Below are 21,171 nucleotides of genomic sequence, written 5' to 3'. Positions count from 1 at the left end.
GAAAACTAATCACCAGATATGCCAAATTATGTGTGCTTCATATTGAGGCACCTACCTCATTAGTGCAGAATGCTGCTTATACTGTACATACAATGTCACTTAAAAGTTTGTAATCATGCAGAATGCTTTGCATTTTTCATAATAAATTACGTATTTTTAAATCACAGTACCGTTAAACAGCCTTAAATAGTACACACTAAATATCAGTGTCATCATCAACTGTGAAAAAGAACACAGTCAAAATGGACAAAAGAACACATATATTGCATGGCGAATTTCTAACTTTAGCTTATATTAACCTTTTCTTTCAGTTTTCCAGATAAAGGACTTGTCTTTAAACCTCTTGCAGATTAAACTCTTATTTGGTGTGTACTATTTAAGGAAATGGTCATCTAAGGACCTGTATGGTGTTTGTTTCTCAAACTACTGAAGTAATATACTGTATTTTATCTGTTTATTAAGTCAAAAATATTGAGAGTTATAATTAAAAAATAAAGCACACAAGAAAAATTATAATAATGGTTGCAAACACTGGAGGGAAGTTAGCACTTTGTAGCATATGTCTGTCATGGCAAAGGCAGTTCTGAGAGTAAATTTGTTGTTATTTTTAAACATAAACTAATTTACAAAAACAGAATTCTGTACCTGATTTACAAATGTTACAATATAGAAAATATACAATTATGTAGTGTATATACCTTAAAAAAAAGATATCATCAAACAAAATGAGGGGTGATTAAAACCGAGAATCCTACGTAACTCACTGAAAGCAGAGGGATAGCAACTTTTCCAAGGAAATCAGGAGGTTTGTCTCCATCTTCATCAAAAACAGTCACCTCCAATACATCATGAATATCTTTAATGGGCCTATTATTAAAAAAAAAGTTTATATATATCACACACAGTTTTTATTATGAAAAAACTCTAACTATTTACTGATTTTTACAACCCTGTATTTAGCCAAATAAATGATAAATAAATGAATGGGCAGTTCCTTCAAACCATTTTTATTTTAGAGTATTAAATTTAAACTTTACTGAAACAATGTAAACCTCAAAACAAAAAAAAACAATCTAAAGGCAAAAATACATGAATGGTATTTATAAAATTCAACACAGGTTAGGAGTCAAAACATAGATTTATAATCTTAAGTAACTTTAACACAGGGTACATAAACCTTCTAAAATTTAAGGACCATGAGACATGCAGTAAATATGATTTTTTGGCCACTATCAATACCATTGTATCGGGTCCCTCTGGTAGATTAAATATTAAATAGCTGGCTTAAAGCCGGTCTAAAAATCTTACTTGCTGCATTTGTTGTAGGTTGACAGGTGAAACACAGAGACAGTTAGCAGATGGTTTCAGGAAACAGGTTTGAACTGATAAGATCAAAGACGTACAAAGCCTGTTATAGAAAACTATACATCCCTTGATTCAACCCACACTTATCTCCCGATTATGTTTGTTTACAGGGCTTCAAAAGTACTTTTCAGATAAAAAAACCAAAGAAGCCCAGTTCATTCTCAATCTGGGATCACATATTTCTTCAGGTCTTAATGACTAATTAAAATTTTAAACTCTCTAATGATCGATTTTTATATCTACTGTCACCTTTCACCTTCCCTCTTACATACATTACCTGCTTTTTCCTCTTCCTTTATACTCCCGATAATATCTATACAGCCAAAATGCCTTACCTTCTTTTCTTTTCAGCTTGGAAATAATCCTTAACCTTTTTTTAATTTCCAATGCATGCTGATATAGTCCTTGACTAATTAAGGCCACATTATTGCAGTAAACACAAATTTCACTGCAATTAACTATTGATGGTATATTTAGAGATTTGAAAAGGCAATATCAAGTAACTTACAATGTAAAAACTTTATTCCACTCTGGATTGAGGTTCTTATAGACTGTGTGAGTTTGTAAATGGTTGTTTCCAAGCTCTATAACACAGAATGGGTCACTTTTGCCTGAAAAGAAAACAAAAAATAAATTCACAAAACAGATTTTACAACTTATTTTACATTACTGTATATCAGAACTTAAGTCAAGAGGGAAACAATTTGAGAATGTAAGGTTGGTAAAAGCTCCTTCAAAGGTTTACCAAACTGAGTACATGTTTAAATTACAGTAGCCTTCCCACACTGAGACACTTTGTCATTTTAAAGTTCCATGAGACAGTTCATCCCTTACTGACATTATTGCACCTAATACCCAAAAATAAATGGTTATTACTCTACTTATGTAATAAAGGAACTGTAAATGGCCAAACAGAAACAAGTACAACACTTCAAATGTTAAAGTATTTATATGATTAAAAGCCTTTGTTTACACCAATATCAACTAAATTAAACACAAAACAAATTTGGTGATTTAGAGATATCTTTAAAACAACTGGATTTTATAGCACATAACCGAGACATTTTATGATTCACAACCCTGGAATCTACATTCTGTTCTGCCCCAACCAGCGGCTGTGGGGAACACGTTGGTGAAGAATTCACAGGTTCACTGATCTTGACTTTACAGATGATGCTGTGATCTTTACAGAGTTAATGGAGGCTCTGATCGGGGCTCTCAACTGACTGAGGAGTCTGAGTGTCTAAGATTGTGAATATCCTGGATAAAAAGCAAGATCCAGGCCCTCAATGATGTCTTGAGCATAGCCATCAGCTGTGTGTTTGTCTGCGGAGAGAGTGTGGACCTTGTCGAGAGGTTTACTTACCTCATTAGTGATATTCGTGTCTCTGGTGACTCTTCCTATGAAATCAGAAGACAGATTGTGAGAGGTTATAAGGTCGCTGGAATGGGTTGTGCGGCGCTCCTGATATCTTTACAAAGGTCCAAGTGTTTAGAATCCTGGTGCCTCCTGTTTTCTTATATGTTTGCAAGACATGGGCGCTATCTAGTGACCTGAGACCAAGACTGGACTCCTTCGGTACTATGTCCTTTCGGAAAATCCTTGGGTATTGCTGGTTTGACTTTGTGTCGAACGAGTGGTTGCTCATGGAATCCAGAATGAGGGCACATTACCTGCATTGCGAGGGAGCGTCAGTTATTGCACTACAGCCATGTGGCACGTTGCCTGAGGGTGATCTGGCTCACAGGTTTCTCATTGTTAAGGACCTGAGCGGCTGTACCAGGCCAATGGGACACCCACGTAAGACCTGGCTGCGGCAGATAGATGGTCATTTTTAACCTGTGAGGTTGCCAACCAGAATCCCAGGATGTTTTAGCATGTGTGGGTGCGGCAATGCGCGTACCAGCGCATGCCCCTCAACATGACCTGACTTGACCCAGCCAGTCAGCTATCATTGTGCCAAGTTTAATAAAAATCAGAATTCACTTTATTGGCCAGGTACACTCATTTATCTTAGGAAATATATAAAATACAAATAAAAAGATTAGGATTAAAATGTCCAGGCAGTATAGTATAGTGCGCTGGTATGAATAGATACTGAGTAGAAGCTCAGACCTGATTAGTAAGAATAACTGCATGAGCGAAAAAAAAAAACCTTTTTACAAGACATGCTGGTTTAACTTTCACTGGACAAGAATGTTTGCTAGAGGGAAGTCTTTGGTACAGGTGATGCCCTGGGTGAGTCGGATCAGCAATGATCTTTGCAGCCCTCTTCCTTACTCTGGACTTATATAGGACTTCAATGCGTAGCACATTACAGCCTATGATCCTTGCACAGGCTCTGATGATGTGTTGAATATTGGCCTTAGGCTGAACAAAGGCAGCAAAAAAACAGACAGTTATAGATGAGGTCAGAAAGGACTTGATGATGGCTGTGTGAAATTGGCTCAATATTACTAGAGGGAGATTGAATTTCCTCAGCTGATGCAAAAAGAACATTCTCTGATGGGCTTTCTTAATAATGCAGGTGATGTTATTGTCCCACATAAGGTTTTGTGACAGCACAGTGTCCAGAAACTTAAATGATTTTGTCATACCAATGACTGAGATATTTATAGCAAGTTATAGGTGAGCAGGTGACCGATTCTTTAAATCTATGATAATTTAATGAGTTTTTCAAATATTAAGGTCCAAATTACTATGGCTACACCACAATGTCAGATTTTCCACCATTGTTTAAAAAGAAGCCCATTAGTGTTATGGAATCTGCAAATTTAGAAAGTGTGACAGACGAATTCCCCCGAGGTACCATCATTTGTATAAAGTGAGAATTGTAGTGGGGAAAGGACATATCACTGTGGTGCACTGGTACTAAGGGTTAATGAGGCAGACATGTGTGTCACCAACCACAGGTACTGTTTTCTAGCTGAAAGAAAGTCTTCGATCCAATGGCATATTGAACTGGGTGACTTTCTTATCTAGAAGCTCGGGGATGACTGCATTGTAAACACAGCTAAAGTACACAAAAAAGATCCTCACATATGACCCTGGCATATCAAAGTGTTCGTAAATAAAGCTTAAACCTAAATTCATTGCATCATCCACAGACCAGTTGGCTCTGTAAGCAAACTGAAATCTTTTGTAGCATTATTGAGGTAATTCAGAATAAGGCACTCAAAGGTCTTCATTACCACAGAAATTAACACTAGAATCCCTGAAGCCTGCGTTAATTGTGCACCGACATGACCTTTGTTTTGCAAATGTGTCAATCGGCCGCAGGCAGACAGCCTGCTATCCTATCCCCCACTGAGGCAGCTGAAGTCAGACGCAAAATACTCACAGTTGAAATCTGTTTATCTGGCAGTGAGGTGTCTGGAATTGTACAGGAAAATAATATATCATTATTTGAAATATATGCATTTCATGTGTGTTCCGTGTCTACAAAGATTTGTGTAAATGTAGGCTGACATTTCTTGATAGGCACATAAAAGTAAACTTGTTTCATTATACCATGTCTTTATTTGAAAACTAACAATGTTAGATCAGGGGGAATGTGAATATGACTGAGAATAAAACTGAATTAAAAAAAGCTACCTTTTACAGGTACTAAAGCTTACACAGTCTGTTAACACTAGAATTACCAAAGCCTACAACAAAACTCGGAATTCTGGCCCACCTTAAATCCCTTCACACCTCTCTGTCAGCGTCTTTTGTCTTGTAAATGTAACGTTAACTTTTACAAGTACTATAAATTTACACTAGCTGTTACAGACACAAATCAAATGAACGTTTTCATTATATAACTGTGTAAGCTCTTGCTGTAAAAAGCACAGGGTCCTAGAAACTATTGAAATCGTAAGGAAAAAAAATTTAATGTAGAGATGCCGGGTAATTGAAAGGAACTACTCTGGGTATCTCTTTCCTAGGAAGTTTCGTTTTACTGATGTGCTTGCATCGTGTGTGCATTAGCGGCGGGAGTAAAAGTAAAAGGGATACCGCTTTGCCGATGTGCTCACCTTGCATTTGTATTAACTGCTAAGTGTGTGACTCTTTCTTCTGAGGTTTTGTTTTGCTGACGTGCTGGCCTTGCTTGTGTATCCTCGGAGGTGGCTTCCCCCTTTTGGAAACATAGTGTCCCTTTTTGGAAACATTTATTGTCTTCCACCTAGACAATCTCTCAAAACAAATTCTGTGGTAACTGCTTTTTTCATTTTTAGAAAAACACACACACAATAAATAACTCTGAAGCAACAAGTAAACAATTTTTAACTATATGCAAAAAAGTATGTACTCATCCAAAACTTTACTTTCAAAATTATTTTCAAGCCACCCTTGAAATAATTTTTGTTTACCACAGAAAAACAGGTGATACATTTTGGACAGTAGATGGGATCTTGGTGCTGCAATTCACATATATTTTGTGGGTCAGCTGCAACAGCAGGCTAAAGTTCAGTGAGTATCTATCTGTTCTGTATTGCTTGAATTTCATGTATGGAATAAATTAAATACATAATGTGTTTTCCAGTGCTGGTTTACAGGGGTGGGGACAATGCCTTTCCTGTTAGCCCTGGGCATTAGACACATGCACATGGACCAGTGTTTCTCAGCCGCGTTTAAGTCACAGGTGACAGTAACTGGATAACATGCACATTAGACTTGTTCACAGCATAATTCATCCCACCCCTGACACCAAAGGGTTAACAGATCTGTGCGAGATTTTTTTTATTCCATTTCTGATTGTGCTCACTTCACCAAGTACCAACTTCATAATCCCAACTGAACCCAACCACACACCTAAAACTACCAATTTTATATATCTTTTTTTTTTTTAATTTTATCTATTTAAATCATGCTTGTTTCTGATTTCTGCTGTATTTGGGGTGGTTGGAAGGCAATTAGAAAACATGGGACTTTTATACCGTTAACACGCCACTAGCTGAGATGCTTTTTTCTTCTCTCATGTGCTAATGACATATCGATATTTAATTAAAGTATGCGGGGATCATCATATGAAACTTTGAGAGGCACAAGTACAACAAAACAGTACTCACAGGTATGCTAAGAAACACTGCCTATAGTCTAAGTAGTAATTGAAAGAGGACTGCTCAGTAAACTAACATAGGTAAAATGTGAACGAGACACAATGTTGTTAAGGTAACTGAACCCATGATGCTTGAGCTGCAAAAGTGCAAGTTACTTCAAAATTATACTAAAACAAATACTTACAAATAAAGTGTAGCATCGAGTCCTTCATCAAGCACTTTGTTCTCAATAAATTTAACACTGCAATCAGAATCTGAATCCAGCTTTGTGCATAATGATGCATAAAGATGAACTGTCGCATAAGAAATTTATTTCCTATCATTTATGCATAGCTGTGACATGCGACATGAATGGCCAATCGCAGACAACTATACACTATTAAAATAATCTGTGCAAAATGTCAGTAAAGCCAAGTGTTGCTGCATAACACCAAAAAATAAAAAGAGAACTTACTTTTTAAAAGTAATACTAGTAGCCTCAGCACCAACTCTGTCACATTGTAAGAATACCATACAGGAATAATGTGTTCTTAGACTTGAAATATATCCTATGACTGGGGCACCTGTAAAATTGAGACTCTTGAAGCTACTCCTCTGTCTGGAGATGATACTGTTCAGTGGATGCAGTGCATTCTCCAAGATTGACAGGAGCTTGCTTAGCGCCCGTCGCTCTGTCATGGATATCAAACTACCTGCTCCACTGACAGACTGAGGAGATCGTTCCTCCCCAACACTATGCCACTCTTCAATTCCACCCCCTGGTTAAACGTTAACATTATACAAAGTTATTGTTTGTTATACCTGCATTTTTATCACTCTTTAATTTAATATTGTTTTTGTCAGTATGCTGCTGCGTATTTGAATTTCCCTTTGGGATTAATAAAGTAACTCTCTATCTATCTATCTTTTTCTCTATCTATCTATTTATCTATCTTATCAGAGTTTGATATCCTTATAGCGTAAAGGCCCTGCTTCCTACCATAGTTTCAATGTGTCAAGCAGTATATGACTGCAATATGCATTTTTCAATACAGATATTAAAATGTGAATACATTTAAAGCTGGAGTGAAGCCATATTTTAAAATCTGCTCTAAATGTAACTTCCAAGGCACTGCTTACAATTGTTCGTCCTAATTACTATATATTAAGCAGCCATATTTTTTTAATTAAGCACAGAGTAATAATTCAAATAACATGAATAATTTAACAATAAATGTCATCAGAATACTTAATACTGCTTGATAAAAATAAATTATTTAGCTTGTCTATAGTCAATATATGAAAAACTGAATTGGGCAACATTATGAAGACTGAAATTTTCTCCATTAATCAATCAACATTTTATATAGTGCCTTTCTCAGTGAGTATCTTGACACACCAAAATAAATTCACCAGCTAAGGTGTTTATAACATATGCAATGTTGTGTATTATTTGCATAAATCATGGAAAAACAAATATATTGTGTATGATAGCCAAAGTTTCCAGACACAATTAACCTTACACAATGGAAAACAGGCTACTGATTTAGCAGCCAGAAAATAATAAAAAAGAAAGGATAAAGAGAATGGGCATCTTTATTATAGTTTCACTTTTAATTCTGGACTGCTGATATAGGTTATGCTAAAAGTATTTCTAAAGATTAAATTAATTTCAAATAATTTCATATTGATATCAAAATATTATTATTATTAATTGTTCAAAGGAAGGCATGTGATTAAGGACGTCGGTCCAAATTAGAAATGTAGATGGTATTTTCAATCCATAATAATTATAAACTTTTCAAAGAAACAAATATATTTTATCATCAGCTTTTCTTTTGCTCAAATGACACTTTTATTTTTTAGAAAACTATACCTGCAAATGTGGGATTGGTAATCTTGGTAATGAAAACTAACTTTATTTACAAAAAAATATTAGCATTTCACACCAGCATAGTAATATACACATATGAAAGTACAGTATTTACTTTTTAATTATTATTTTATTGGTTTATTAAATACGGCATTCCTAAAACAGGAGAGGCATGAGCTTAATGGCATAGTTCTGAATATATTTTGTATAATTTTGGTTAAGACAGGCATGTGCAGACCAGTTGTCTACAGTATTTGTATAATTTGTAATACAGTACAATTTGTTCAAATTAATGAAGTGTGCATCTCACCAATGCTGGAGTTCAGTTCATTATAATTATAATAAAAAGTTCCTGTTTACTGTGTTTCCTTAGAATAATACAGATTCAGAGATAAGATGTACGTGGATGGAAAAACTTCTTTATATCTAAACTGTCACCAGAAATTCTGATTTTAGTCATAAATATTAATAGAATATTAGAAATGTATGACAGATTTTTTTTAAATGTGCACATAATCAGAGTTGTATGTTCCTGAAAGACTGCACTTGAGGCGCAGCTGTTCAAAGGATACAGATAGACAGATAGATAGATAGATAGATAGATAGATAGATAGATAGATAGATAGATAGATAGATAGATAGATAGATAGATAGATAGATAGATAGATAGATAGATAGATACTTTATTAATCCCAAGGGGAAATTCACATAATCCAGCAGCAGTATACTGATACAAAGAAACAATATTAAATTAAATAGTAATAAAAATGAAAAGAATTAAAATAAAATTAATATTCGCATTTACTCCCCCGGGTGGAATTGAAGAGTCGCATAGTGTGGGGGAGGAACGATCTCCTCAGTCTGTCAGTGGAACAGGACAGTGACAAAAGTCTGTCACTGAAGCTACTCCTCTGCCTGGAGATGATCCTGTTAAGTGGATGCAATGGATTCTTCATGATTGACAGGAGTTTGCTTAGTGCCCGTCGCTCTGCCACAGATGTTAAACTGTCCAACTTTAATCCTACAATGGAGCCTGCCTTCTTAACAAGTTTGTCCAGGCGTGAGGCGTCTTTCATCTTTATGCTGCCACCCCAGCACACCACTGCGTAAAAGAGGGAACTCGCCACAACCGTCTGGTAGAACATCTGCAGCATCTTACTGCAGATGTTGAAGGATGCCAACCTTCTCAGAAAGTAAAGACTGCTCTGAGCTTTCTTACATAGAGCATCAGTATTGGCAGTCCAGTCCAATTTGTCATCCAGCTGCACTCCCAGATATTTATAGGTCTGCACCCTCTGCACACATTCACCTCTGATGATCACAGGGTCCATGAAGGGCCTGGGCCTCCTAAAATCCACCGCCAGCTCCTTGGTCTTGCTGGTGTTAAGGTGTAAGTGGTTTGAGTCGCACCATTTAACAAAGTCCTTGATTAGTTTCCTATACTTCTCCTCCTGCCCACTCCTGATGCAGCCCACAATAGCAGTGTCATCAGCAAACTTTTGCACGTGGCAGGACTCCGAGTCATATTGGAAGTCTGATGTATATAGATTGAACAGGACCGAGAAAGTACAGTCCCCTGCGGTGCCCCTGTATTGCTACACACAATGTCAGACCTGCAGTTCCCAAGACGCACATATTGAGGTCTGTCTGTAAGATAGTCCACAATCCATGCCACAAGGTGTGAATCTACTCCCATCTCAGTCAGCTTATCCCTAAGGAGCAGAGGTTGGATGGTGTTGAAGGCACTAGAGAAGTCCAAAAACATAATTCTTACAGCACCACTGCCTCTGTCCAGGTGGGAGAGGGATCGATACATAAACATTGTCAAAGATGAAATCTATAAAACATTCAGATACCAAGTGACTTCCGTGAATTAAATATTGCACTTATTAACGATTACTGGAATATATGATTATTGTGCATAACAGCAATTGACACTATCCCCAAAACTGATACCATACTGTATCTTCAGTGAATGATAAATCACCAGATTACTTGTAAATTGGCAATATGTTATAGGCAAGAGTATAGAGCATACACAACATTTGCAAGTCAGCCACAAAGTAGAAATGAAGGATTAAACAATGCTGCCGCTCAAAAATAAAAAAATAACCAGATTACCACCTGTTTATCTTGAAACTTAATAGAGCATTTTAATTCAGTTTTTTAATTGTTATTTTGTCAAAATTAGCCATTGCATAAAAATAAAAAAATATGTAAACATGATTTATTATTCATTAAGAACATTAAAATGAACATAACAATAATATGGTTTAAGTTAGAATTAAAATCTTTAAAGGAAAGTTTAAAGTTTTCTGTTATAAAAATAATAATTCTGTATGCACACACACCCCAAGGTAACAGCATCTTTCAGGCCACTCAGAAAACTGGCTAACTGCCAAAACTTCTAACAACAACAGCTATGTATATAATTGTTAAAAAAGTGGAAAAATAAAAACCTGCTGACTGTATATTAACCACTGTATTTATTACCTGCAAAATCTGCAGCTAAAAGATCCATTGCTTTTAATACTTTCACTTGGAGAAATCCAATATCCTTAATATTTCTGAAGGAGTTGCCGAAACTCTACGAAATAAAAACAAATGAATTAACACAAATATATACATAAACATACGTCCTTCATCAAATCTGAACTAAAGGCTTTCCAGAAAAGCTTATACACTATCATATCTTATTAGAATATCATAATTTATAACATTATTGCAGCCATAGCATTCAAAATTTATGGAAGCATGCAAATACAAAATTGTGAACTTACATATCTCTGCTGAATCTGTTCCTTTTCCTTGGAGTCTGTAAGTGGACAAGCACACAAGTCTGATATGGAGACCCCAGTGCAAACACTCAGTGTCATCAAAATAATCACCTTGCCCTGAGAGAACTCAAGGGGCACTTCCATCAGATTGGACTGCTCCTTGGGTAATGTTGCTAAATCAACTTTGCATCTGCATACAAAAAAAAAAGAATTAAATTAAAAACAAACAAAGCTTATTGACTACACATTTGACTAAAACATCCACATTCTCCTTTGTCAAAATAGTAATGTAAAATAAATATAATCAGTAAAAATCATAAGTTTATTAAATATCAGTAGAAGATAAATTGGTTTAACAAGAATTTTCACAAGAAACAGTGAAAAAAGTAAACCATTACCACATCCCACAAGTTAATATTTATCCAATTGAAGTATAATATTCTATTGTAAAAGTAAAGATATGAATTGTCATCACAAACTAATCTAACGCATGAAACAGACTAATATCAGTGTTTAAAGTGTTCATAATATGTGGTGATAATATGTGGTGACCTCTGGAACTAATTCACTAAAAAGAAAAGGAAGACCCTTTTCAGGGTGCTTCATTGCATTTTAACAACAAAATATTTTACTTTTATAATTGACAATAAACCTCCTTAACCTGGGTTGCTGACCTGGGAATATAAAAGGAAGTGGAGAACAATGTTTCACTGAGATTACACTTAAAACTTACAGGATATAACTTACACTCCAAAGCACTCATCACTCTTTTTGCCTTCCTTTCCCCAAACCTCAATTTCAAGCAAAGAAGAGCTGTCATGGAAGTGGTTAAAATCAAACTTTTCCCTCCACTGGGGGTTGGCAGTCTTGTACAAAATCTGCAACAATAAAATATACACTGGACATTTTTGTATTATGTGATGCAAGAAATTGCGATGGTTATTTAAACAAAAACAAAACACACCCATCTATATTTGGGAAACAAAATATAAAATAATTTATTTATTTTTTGGATTATTATTTGGATTAAGGTGCAAAAAAAAAAAAAGCCAAAAATGAGGAAGTGATTAGAACAATTACCCTCAAAAATAGTAACTTCTACATTTTTATTAAAGGAGATATGTAAATGGATGGTGTGATGGATGGCGGGGGACCTTGCCCCACTGGGAGGCCTGGAAAAGCAGGGGACTGAGAGAGGGACAATTCTTTACCCATGTCGCAAGAGAGCAACCATCCTGGATGATGTGGAAAAAACGGGGCTGGAAGGGTCAACCCTGTGGGGATCCGTGGTTATTGCCAGGGGGTGCTCGAAGAACTATGGAGCCTTGGACTGCAGCACTTCTGGCACACCAGAAAGTGCTGCCGGACCAGGAAGCAGGTACACCCGGACTGCTTCCGGGTGCCCATGCAGCACTTCCGCCACACCAAGAAGTGCTGCAGGAAGGCCATCAGGGAGTACCTGGAGCACATCCGGGTGCATTATAAAAGGGGCCACCTCATTCCATTCAGGGAGCCAGAGTCTGGTGGAAGAGGACGAAGCTTGTAAGAGAGGAGTGGAGGTGGCAGAAGGAAAGCAAAGGACTGAGTAATTGTGAGTTTATCGTGGTTGTGTGTTGAACAAAAAAAGAATAAAAGCGTGCTTTTTGGACATCTGGCTGTCTCAGTGCCTGTCTGTGTCCGGGCTTCTTTTATAATGGATAAATCTGCTTGGTTCTGAAAGATGAGTAGGGCCCATGTTAACCAGATGGACAAAAAAAGGAGAACACCTAACAAAGCAAACTCTCTTCTGTATGATAAAAGCACATTTTATTCCAAAAGCAAATTTCTAAATATATTGCTCTAAGAAACATCTATAACATTTAAAATTAAAAGGTGAAAAATACTAACACTCATTTAAGAAAATTACCTTGCTTTTGTACTTCTGGTCCCCCAATTTGAAACGAACAAAAAATTCACCCTCTGGCATACCTCTTCCTTCTACAAGAGTGATGGCTACCACACCACTCCATAGCTGGCTTTTACACAGTGTGTCTGAGAGAGAGCGAGTTGACTGCCGGAAACTTGACTGGAAAGGGTAAATTGGGGGGTGGGGATGGGGAATTAACCAACAAAAAGAAACTATTTGAGTATTTAGATGTTTGGTCAACAAACTACCAAATGTCATTCCACTGTTAACAGTCTAAAACACATAAAGGCAAGCTGTTCTGTAACATTAAGTTTGTAAAGAAGGATGGGAAAATGTCCACCATGGTCATAATCCTTATATTTAAGCAAGTTCCTCACATCTATCCAAAAATATAACAATAAACCAATGTATCAATAGACAATGTTTTCTTCATTTTTCCTTGTGTATCTTGTTTCTCACTTTTGTACAAATACCACCAAAGACAGATTATTATTTTTATTGTCAAAGGATGATTCTTACAATCAGCTTTGAGGCCCTAATGTGTTTTGTAATGTTCTCTTCTACATTGTAATAAGCTACACAGTAATAACATACAATTTATATATTTTATCACAAAAGACATACACAGTCTATGTAAAACAAAATCGCTTACAACATGTATGTAAATATTCCATTGTGTTTGTTTTATGCTGTGCATTAATAATATTTTAATTATGTATAATGCTTTTGCTTGAAAACAAAAAATGTGTTATATTAAAATAGGTTTAAAATAAATATTGCCATTGTTTGTTCTTGTGGCCATTTTTCAGTATTGTGTAAGGTTCCCAATTAATGCATTTGAACTATTATATATATATGAAAATGGGCATAATAACTTTACTTAGTCAAAAAGATTAACTACAAGCATTGTTTGTTTCTTTCAGTTTGCACTGCCATATATTTTCCATTCACAAATGAGACCTATAGTAGAAATCCCATTGTAGCTGCATTTACCCTAATTACCAAAGTTCTGCAGCTTTAGTTTGCTGTATGGGGTTCTGGCAATAGCTTGATACATTGAAATGATTCCACAGACAAAATATCTTCATTTTTTAAAAGCTTTTGTAAAAATTCAAGGAAAAACGGTTCACACAAAATAGAGAAAGGACTGATATAGTAAAGAAAGGAAGGTGGCTTGTTTAATAAAAGTTCTGTTTAAAGAGTGTATATATACATATACACATATACATATATATATATATACACACATATATATATATATACATATATATATATACACACATATATATATACACATATATATATATATATACATATATATATATACACATATATATATACACATATATATATATATATATATATATATATATATATATATATATATATATATATATATATATATATATTGTTTCATTCTGTAAGTTTGCTCATACAGTTGAACCATTTCTAAATAATCAGAGACCTGTATGGCTATCCCATTTACAAACTGCAAATGGGTCTTTCAGTCCATGCTAGCAATGTACCTATTCCAAAAAACTGAATAAATTAACACACTGTATTACAGATATAGCTAAGAAGGGTCTATCTCATGTTAACGTACAGGGGGTAAAAGGTTATACCATAATCTGTTAAAAATTTTTTTTATTATTTTACAATTAAGCAAACATTAATATGAGTTTAACTTAAAGCATTAACTTTCAAAGATTGGCTCTTACAGCTGTTATTGAGAAATGTTACACCTTAAATTTTCTTTGGATTAGTCTGTCATATCTATCGTTAGATGATCACTATCCAGTGCCCCAGAGTTTGTTAATATTATTCAATACTAGACACAGATAGATAGATAGATAGATAGATAGATAGATAGATAGATAGATAGATAGATAGATAGATAGATACTTTATTAATCCCAAGGGGAAATTCACATAATCCAGCAGCAGTATACTGATACAAAGAAACAATATTAAATTAAATAGTAATAAAAATGAAAAGAATTAAAATAAAATTAATGTTAGCATTTACTCCCCCGGGTGGAATTGAAGAGTCGCATAGTGTGGGGGAGGAACGATCTCCTCAGTCTGTCAGTGGAACAGGACAGTGACAAAAGTCTGTCACTGAAGCTACTCCTCTGCCTGGAGATGACACTGTTAAGTGGATGCAGTGGATTATTCATGATTGACAGGAGTTTGCTTAGTGCCCGTTGCTCTGCCACAGATGTTAAACTGTCCAACTTTAATCCTACAATGGAGCCTGCCTTCTTAACAAGTTTGTCCAGGCGTGAGGCGTCTTTCATCTTTATGCTGCCACCCCAGCACACCACCGCGTAGAAGAGGGCACTCGCCACAACCGTCTGGTAGAACATCTGCAGCATCTTACTGCAGATGTTGAAGGATGCCAACCTTCTCAGAAAGTATAGTCTGCTCTGACCTTTCTTACATAGAGCATCAGTATTGGCAGTCCAGTCCAATTTGTCATCCAGCTGCACTCCCAGATATTTATAGGTCTGCACCCTCTGCACACAGTCACCTCTGATGATCACAGGGTCCATGAGGGGCCTGGGCCTCCTAAAATCCACCACCAGCTCCTTGGTCTTGCTGGTGTTAAGGTGTAAGTGGTTTGAGTCGCACCATTTAACAAAGTCTTTGATTAACTTTCTGTACTCCTCCTCCTGCCCACTCCTGATGCAGCCCACAATAGCAGTGTCATCAGCGAACTTTTGCACGTGGCAGGACTCCGAGTCATATTGGAAGTCTGATGTATATAGATTGAACAGGACCGGAGAAAGTACAGTCCCCTCGTGCCCCTGTATTGCTGCACACAATGTCAGACCTGCAGTTCCCAAGAGCACATATTGAGGTCTGTCTGTAAGATAGTCCACAATCCATGCCACAGGTGTGAGTCTACTCCCATCTCAGTCAGCTTATCCCTAAGGAGCAGAGGTTGGATGGTGTTGAAGGCGCTAGAGAAGTCCAAAACATAATTCTTACAGCACCACTGCCTCTGTCCAGGTGGGAAAGGGATCGATGAAGCATATAGATGATGGCATCCTTCCGCTCCCACCTTCTCCTGGTATGCGAACTGCAGAGGGTCGAGGCGTGGCGGACCTGTGGCCTCAGGTGGTGAAGCAGCAGCCGCTCCATGGTCTTCATCAGATGTGACGTCAGAGCAACAGGCCGGAAGTCATTCAGCTCACTAGGACGTGATACCTTTGGGACAGGAGTGATACAAGATGTTTTCCAAAGCCTGGGACTCTCCCTGTTCCAGGCTCAGGTTGAAGATGCGCTGTAGAGGACTCCCCAGTTCCAACGCACAGGCCTTCAGCAATCGTGGCGATACACCATCTGGACCCGCTGCTTTGCTGGCACAAAGTCTTTTCAGCTCTCTGCTCACCTGGGCTGCTGTAATTGTGGGTGGGATGTCTCACCTATGCTGGTATCAGCAGAAGGATGGTTGGAGGATGCAGTACTCGAGGTGAGAGTGGGTTACTGTAATCAAACCTATTAAAGAAGTTGTTCATTTGGTTTGCTCTCTCCACGTCTGTCTCGATGGCGGCACCCCGCTTCGAGCTGCAGCCAGTGATAATCTTCATCCCATCCCACACTTCCTTCATACTGTTGTTCTGCAACTTCTGCTCCAGCTTTCTCCTGTACTGCTCTTTCGCCCTGAGCTGGACTCGAGTTCCTTCTGCACGCACTTCAGCTCATGCTTATCACCACCTTTAAAAGCCCTTTTCTTCTGGTTCAAAAGGCCCTTGATGTCACTTGTAATCCATGGCTTGTTGTTAGCATAGCAGCATACTGTTCTTACTGGAACTACAATGTCCATACAGAAGTTGATGTAATCAGTTGTGCATTCAACAGCCTCTTCAATGTTCTCACTATGTGACCCAGCAATATATCCCAGTCTGTAGTTCCAAAGCAGTCTCTCAGAGCCTGCTCTGCCTCAGGGGACCACTTCCTGAATGAGCGTGTGGTTGTAGGTAGCGCCCTCACTCTTGGTTTGTATTGAGGCTGAAGCAGAACCAGGTTATGATCTGCTTTCCCAAGCGCAGGCAGTGGGGTGGCGCTGTATGCGTCTTTAACGTTTGCATATAGTAGGTCAATAGTCCTGTTTCCCCGAGTGTTACAATCCACATACTGGGAGAAGGCAGGTAATGTTTTGTCCAGCGTTACATGGTTAAAGTCTCCAGCGATTAGCACAAGTGCCTCAGGGTGCTGCGTTTGTAACTTAGCAACTGCGGAATGGATGATGTCACTGCCATCTCGCGTTCGCTTGAGGGGATGTAAACAATAACAGCAATCACGTGTCCAAACTCTCTGGGCAAGTAATAGGGGCGCAGACTTACGGCCAACAGTTCAATGTCCCTGCAGCAAGTGGAGATTTTAACGCTTACATGTCCTGAGTTGCACCACTTTGTATTGACATAGAGAGCGAGTCCTCCACCTTTCTTCTTTCCACAGGTACTTGCGTCTCTGTCCGCTCTAACTGTGCTAAACCCGGGTAGCTCCACGTTAGCATCTGGGATGATAGACGTTAGCCACGTTTCACTAAAACACAGCAAGCTGCATTCTCTGTAGGTTCTGACATTTTTCACCAGCACAGCCAGTTCATCGATCTTATTTGGTAGTGAGTTTACATTTCCCAGGATCACAGAAGGCACTGACGGTTTATAACGCCATTTTCCCTCAAGTTGTCTCAATTTAATCTTATTTTTATCTTTTCGCTCGGCTGCCCGATATCGTCTTCTTACCTCGTCAGGTAAATAAGGAACCACACCGGCATAAGCATTTCTTCTCAGTACTTTAAGCTGACTACTTGAATAGGCGATTCTCGGAGTGTAACAATCCATGTCAAATAGTAAAATAGTAAAATGTGTAAAAAGTGTCCAGGGAGCAATTCCACATAAAAGAAAGTGGTAGAAGTGATCAGTGAAATAGAGAAAAATAGAGATAAAAAGGTAAAAAGATAAAGTCATATACGGAGCTGCTGGAAAGGCTGCGGCGCCGGAAATGACATTAAGACAAAGCATTAAATAACATATAAACAAAAAGAGAAAAACCATCAAAAGACAACAATCTTTTTTTTTCAAACCAGAGTTACTCTGGGATATGCCCAGTTTCCTCATGAACGTCTAAATGAATAAGAAGGTTCAGAAAATTAATGGACAGATGAATTGTTAGTTAGTTGTATTTTTTCTGTGAATGATTAGACATGCCACAAAACAGAATGTTAAATAAAATACATGTACGTACTCAGAATCACTCTTTAAGGAGCACATACCATATTCTTGCCTTACAACATCTTGTTTAAAGCATCTTGTTTAAAGTTTGACACAAAGAACTTTACTTTATTAAGGATGAACCCCTAACATGATGCAAAAGATGTACATTGAATTAACCAAGTAGGACAACAGTTTCAGAAGTAGCTATTTCACAACATGAAAGGATTAATGGACATTCTCTAATGATGGGAAATGAACTTCTCTATCGCGCCTCATTTACCAATAGATCATATAAATGCAGGCACTATGGCCATGTGATGCGATTCGCCGAGGGTGATCTGGTTCGCAGGATCCTCATTGATGAGGACCCGAGTGGCTGGACCAGGCCAAGGTGACTTCCACATAACACCTGGCTACGGCAGATAGAGGGTAATGTCTGGAGGGTGGGACTGGATCGCGTGGCTGCCTGGGGGTTTGCCAACCGGGCTCCCGAGCTGTTTTGTTGTGTGGTGGTTTAATTACCACATTTAATTATATCTGATAGGCAAAAAAGAAACAACACTTTTTCGATTAAAAAACTATAGTTCAAGCTTGTATACTTTTATAAAAAGGGGCCCTCTTAAAAAGCATTACAGCTATGTGCAATGAAACATTTCAACTTACAACCATAGTTGATGGGGTCATCTTTAAAAGGAACTTAATTCAAAGTTTAGATCACAGAAAGAAAGGCCTATTTGCGATCACATTTAGACAGTTTTGTGAACATTTCATCATGCCTTGAATGTCACCAGAAAAAAGGGACTGGGACATTGGCATGATGTAGGCAGGACTGCAAGACTCTTATTGTCTATGATCACTGGATCAAGGGTATATCCTGATTCCAAACTACGCAAGTAACTCCTGGGTTCCTAGGTGTCTGTTTCAGGAGAGGTGTTTTCAGGTTTGTGTTTCTTTCAGTGATTATACTTGTGTTTTACATATCATTCTCTGTGCTTAGATATTATTGTTATAAAGTTGATTTTACTGCTTATGATTGTGTTTCAAATTTAGCAATCCATCAGCATCTTTGTTTGTTTGTCTGCTATTGCATAATTTCATTCAGTTTAACAAGTGCTGTCCCTTGCTTTGTGTTGCTAATTGCTTCGTGGCTCTCAACTTGTTTCACTACTGCTCAATACTTAAAGAGACTTAGGGCGTTATTGCTCAAGCGTCAGCCCTTATGTGCAGCCCTCCTCATGTAAAGGCCTATTTGCGTAAAGTCTGCAAGTCTACCAGACAAGGCAACAGACACTTCCACTTGACTAAGTTACTGTTCTTTTGTTTTCCTGTCAATGTCATCTTCAGCATGTGTCAACAATACAGTCCCGTTGTTAACAGAAGACATTTCTCTCGCCTATTTAGCAGGAGAGGGAGAAATCCAGACAACCATTGTCCATTGCATCAAGCCACCACCACTATTCTCTTTTGGCTTTGTGGAACTGCCAGTCTGCAGTCAACAAAGCAGACTTTATTCCAGTTTTTGCCACACAAAGGGGCCTCCAAGTGGTGGGTCTGATATAGACATTGATTCAACCAGAAAACATGGTAACACCAAAAGCACTTTCCTCTGCTTTCAACTTCTCCCACTCCTGCTGCTCCAATGGTCAGGGTTGGGGAGGGGTTTTGGGGCAGGCATTCTTACATCCAAGAGCTGGAAATTCACTCCTATGGGTAATGGATGCAGTTTTACTACTTTTGAATACCATGCTATTACTGTCTCCTTTCCAATTAACATGACCATTGTTGTCTCGTGCCCTCCAGGTTTGCTCACGATCTTCCTTGATGAGCTGGATGGACTGCTCTCTTCCTTCAAAGATGATGGCAGCCCACTTCTAATCCTCGGGGACTTGATTATCCACCTGGACAACCCTCCTGTTGCTGAATTTATTGCTCTTCTTTCCTCTTTTAACATCATATAGCTCTACACCCCACCGATTCACAAGGCTGGCAATCTGCTTACTTTGTCTTCTCAAACAACCGTACTCCCACAAATGCAACTGTCACCCCTTCACACATGTCTGACCACTTCTTCATTCAGTTCTCTCGGCTGCTTCCCTCTTTTCACTCTTCTCCTCCCCATCAACTCTACTTCCTCTCTCCCACCCATTTCTCTTCCATAGTCTCCTGTGCTCTTCTTCCTCCTAACTACTTCTCCTGTCTCAACACCAACATGGCTACAGACACCCTATACTTGTGTCTGTTATCCTGTCTTGACAATGTTTGTTCTCTGTCTTCCAGGCCTGCACGTGAAAGACCCTCCTATACCTGGTTTTCAGAAGCACTCTGCAATCAATGCACTGACCTCAGGACAACCGAAAGGAAATGAAGGAAGTCAAAGGCTCAGACAGGCCTGGCTAAGTATCAGTCCCTTCTTGCATCCTTTTCATTTGCCACCATCAATGCGAAGGTAAGGTACTATCAGTCCAAAATTAAAAGCACCACCGACACATGCTCTCTGTTCTCTGCATTCACTTCCTTTTTAACCCTCCTCCACCTCCTCCCTAACCTCCTTGTCTGCTCATGACATCACCACCTTATTTCAAGATAGGGTGACTGCGATCAGCAGTCAGTTCTCACTCAGTATGAATCCTTTCAAACATCACCCAACATTCTTCACATTCGTTCCAATCCCTGCCACTGAGGTTTCCAACCTCCTCTCCAATCACCTGTCCATTTGAACCTATCCCCCCATTTCTCCTACAGGAGATCTCCCCCTCACTCATTTCTGCAACTGCATAAATCTTTAACACCTAACTCAGCTCAGGCACATTTCCTACCATTTTCAAACATGTTCTGATGACCCCAGTTCTCAAAAAACCAACACTCTGCCCATCCCACATCAGCAATTACGTACCTGTCTCTTTACTTTCCTTTTTTTCCAAAACACCTGAATGTATCGTTTCTAACCAGGTCTCTTTCTTCCTTGTACAGAATGGATTAAGCAACACCAAACTGTATGGCTTCA

The 21,171-nt window shown here is 38.1% G+C and overlaps 1 protein-coding gene across 1 annotated transcript in view; it reads right to left on the bottom strand.

Moving 5' to 3' along the window:
• Positions 1 to 21,171, bottom strand: part of mctp2a (multiple C2 domains, transmembrane 2a) — a 405,706-nt gene that overhangs the window by 180,803 nt on the left and 203,732 nt on the right. Inside the window, exons 9-14 of the mRNA XM_039773287.1 lie at positions 12,944 to 13,102; positions 11,785 to 11,915; positions 11,041 to 11,227; positions 10,754 to 10,847; positions 1,874 to 1,976; positions 765 to 867 (exon numbers count right to left, since the gene is read on the bottom strand). Of these exons, the coding sequence (XP_039629221.1) occupies positions 765 to 867; positions 1,874 to 1,976; positions 10,754 to 10,847; positions 11,041 to 11,227; positions 11,785 to 11,915; positions 12,944 to 13,102 (777 nt within the window). The remainder of the gene's footprint in view (positions 1 to 764; positions 868 to 1,873; positions 1,977 to 10,753; positions 10,848 to 11,040; positions 11,228 to 11,784; positions 11,916 to 12,943; positions 13,103 to 21,171) is intronic.

The sequence above is a fragment of the Polypterus senegalus genome, chromosome 12 (assembly GCF_016835505.1).
Source record: "Polypterus senegalus isolate Bchr_013 chromosome 12, ASM1683550v1, whole genome shotgun sequence".
Lineage (NCBI taxonomy): Eukaryota > Metazoa > Chordata > Cladistia > Polypteriformes > Polypteridae > Polypterus > Polypterus senegalus.
The sequence above is the reverse complement of the archived record's forward strand: the minus strand, read 5'-3'. Positions and strand labels throughout refer to the sequence as shown.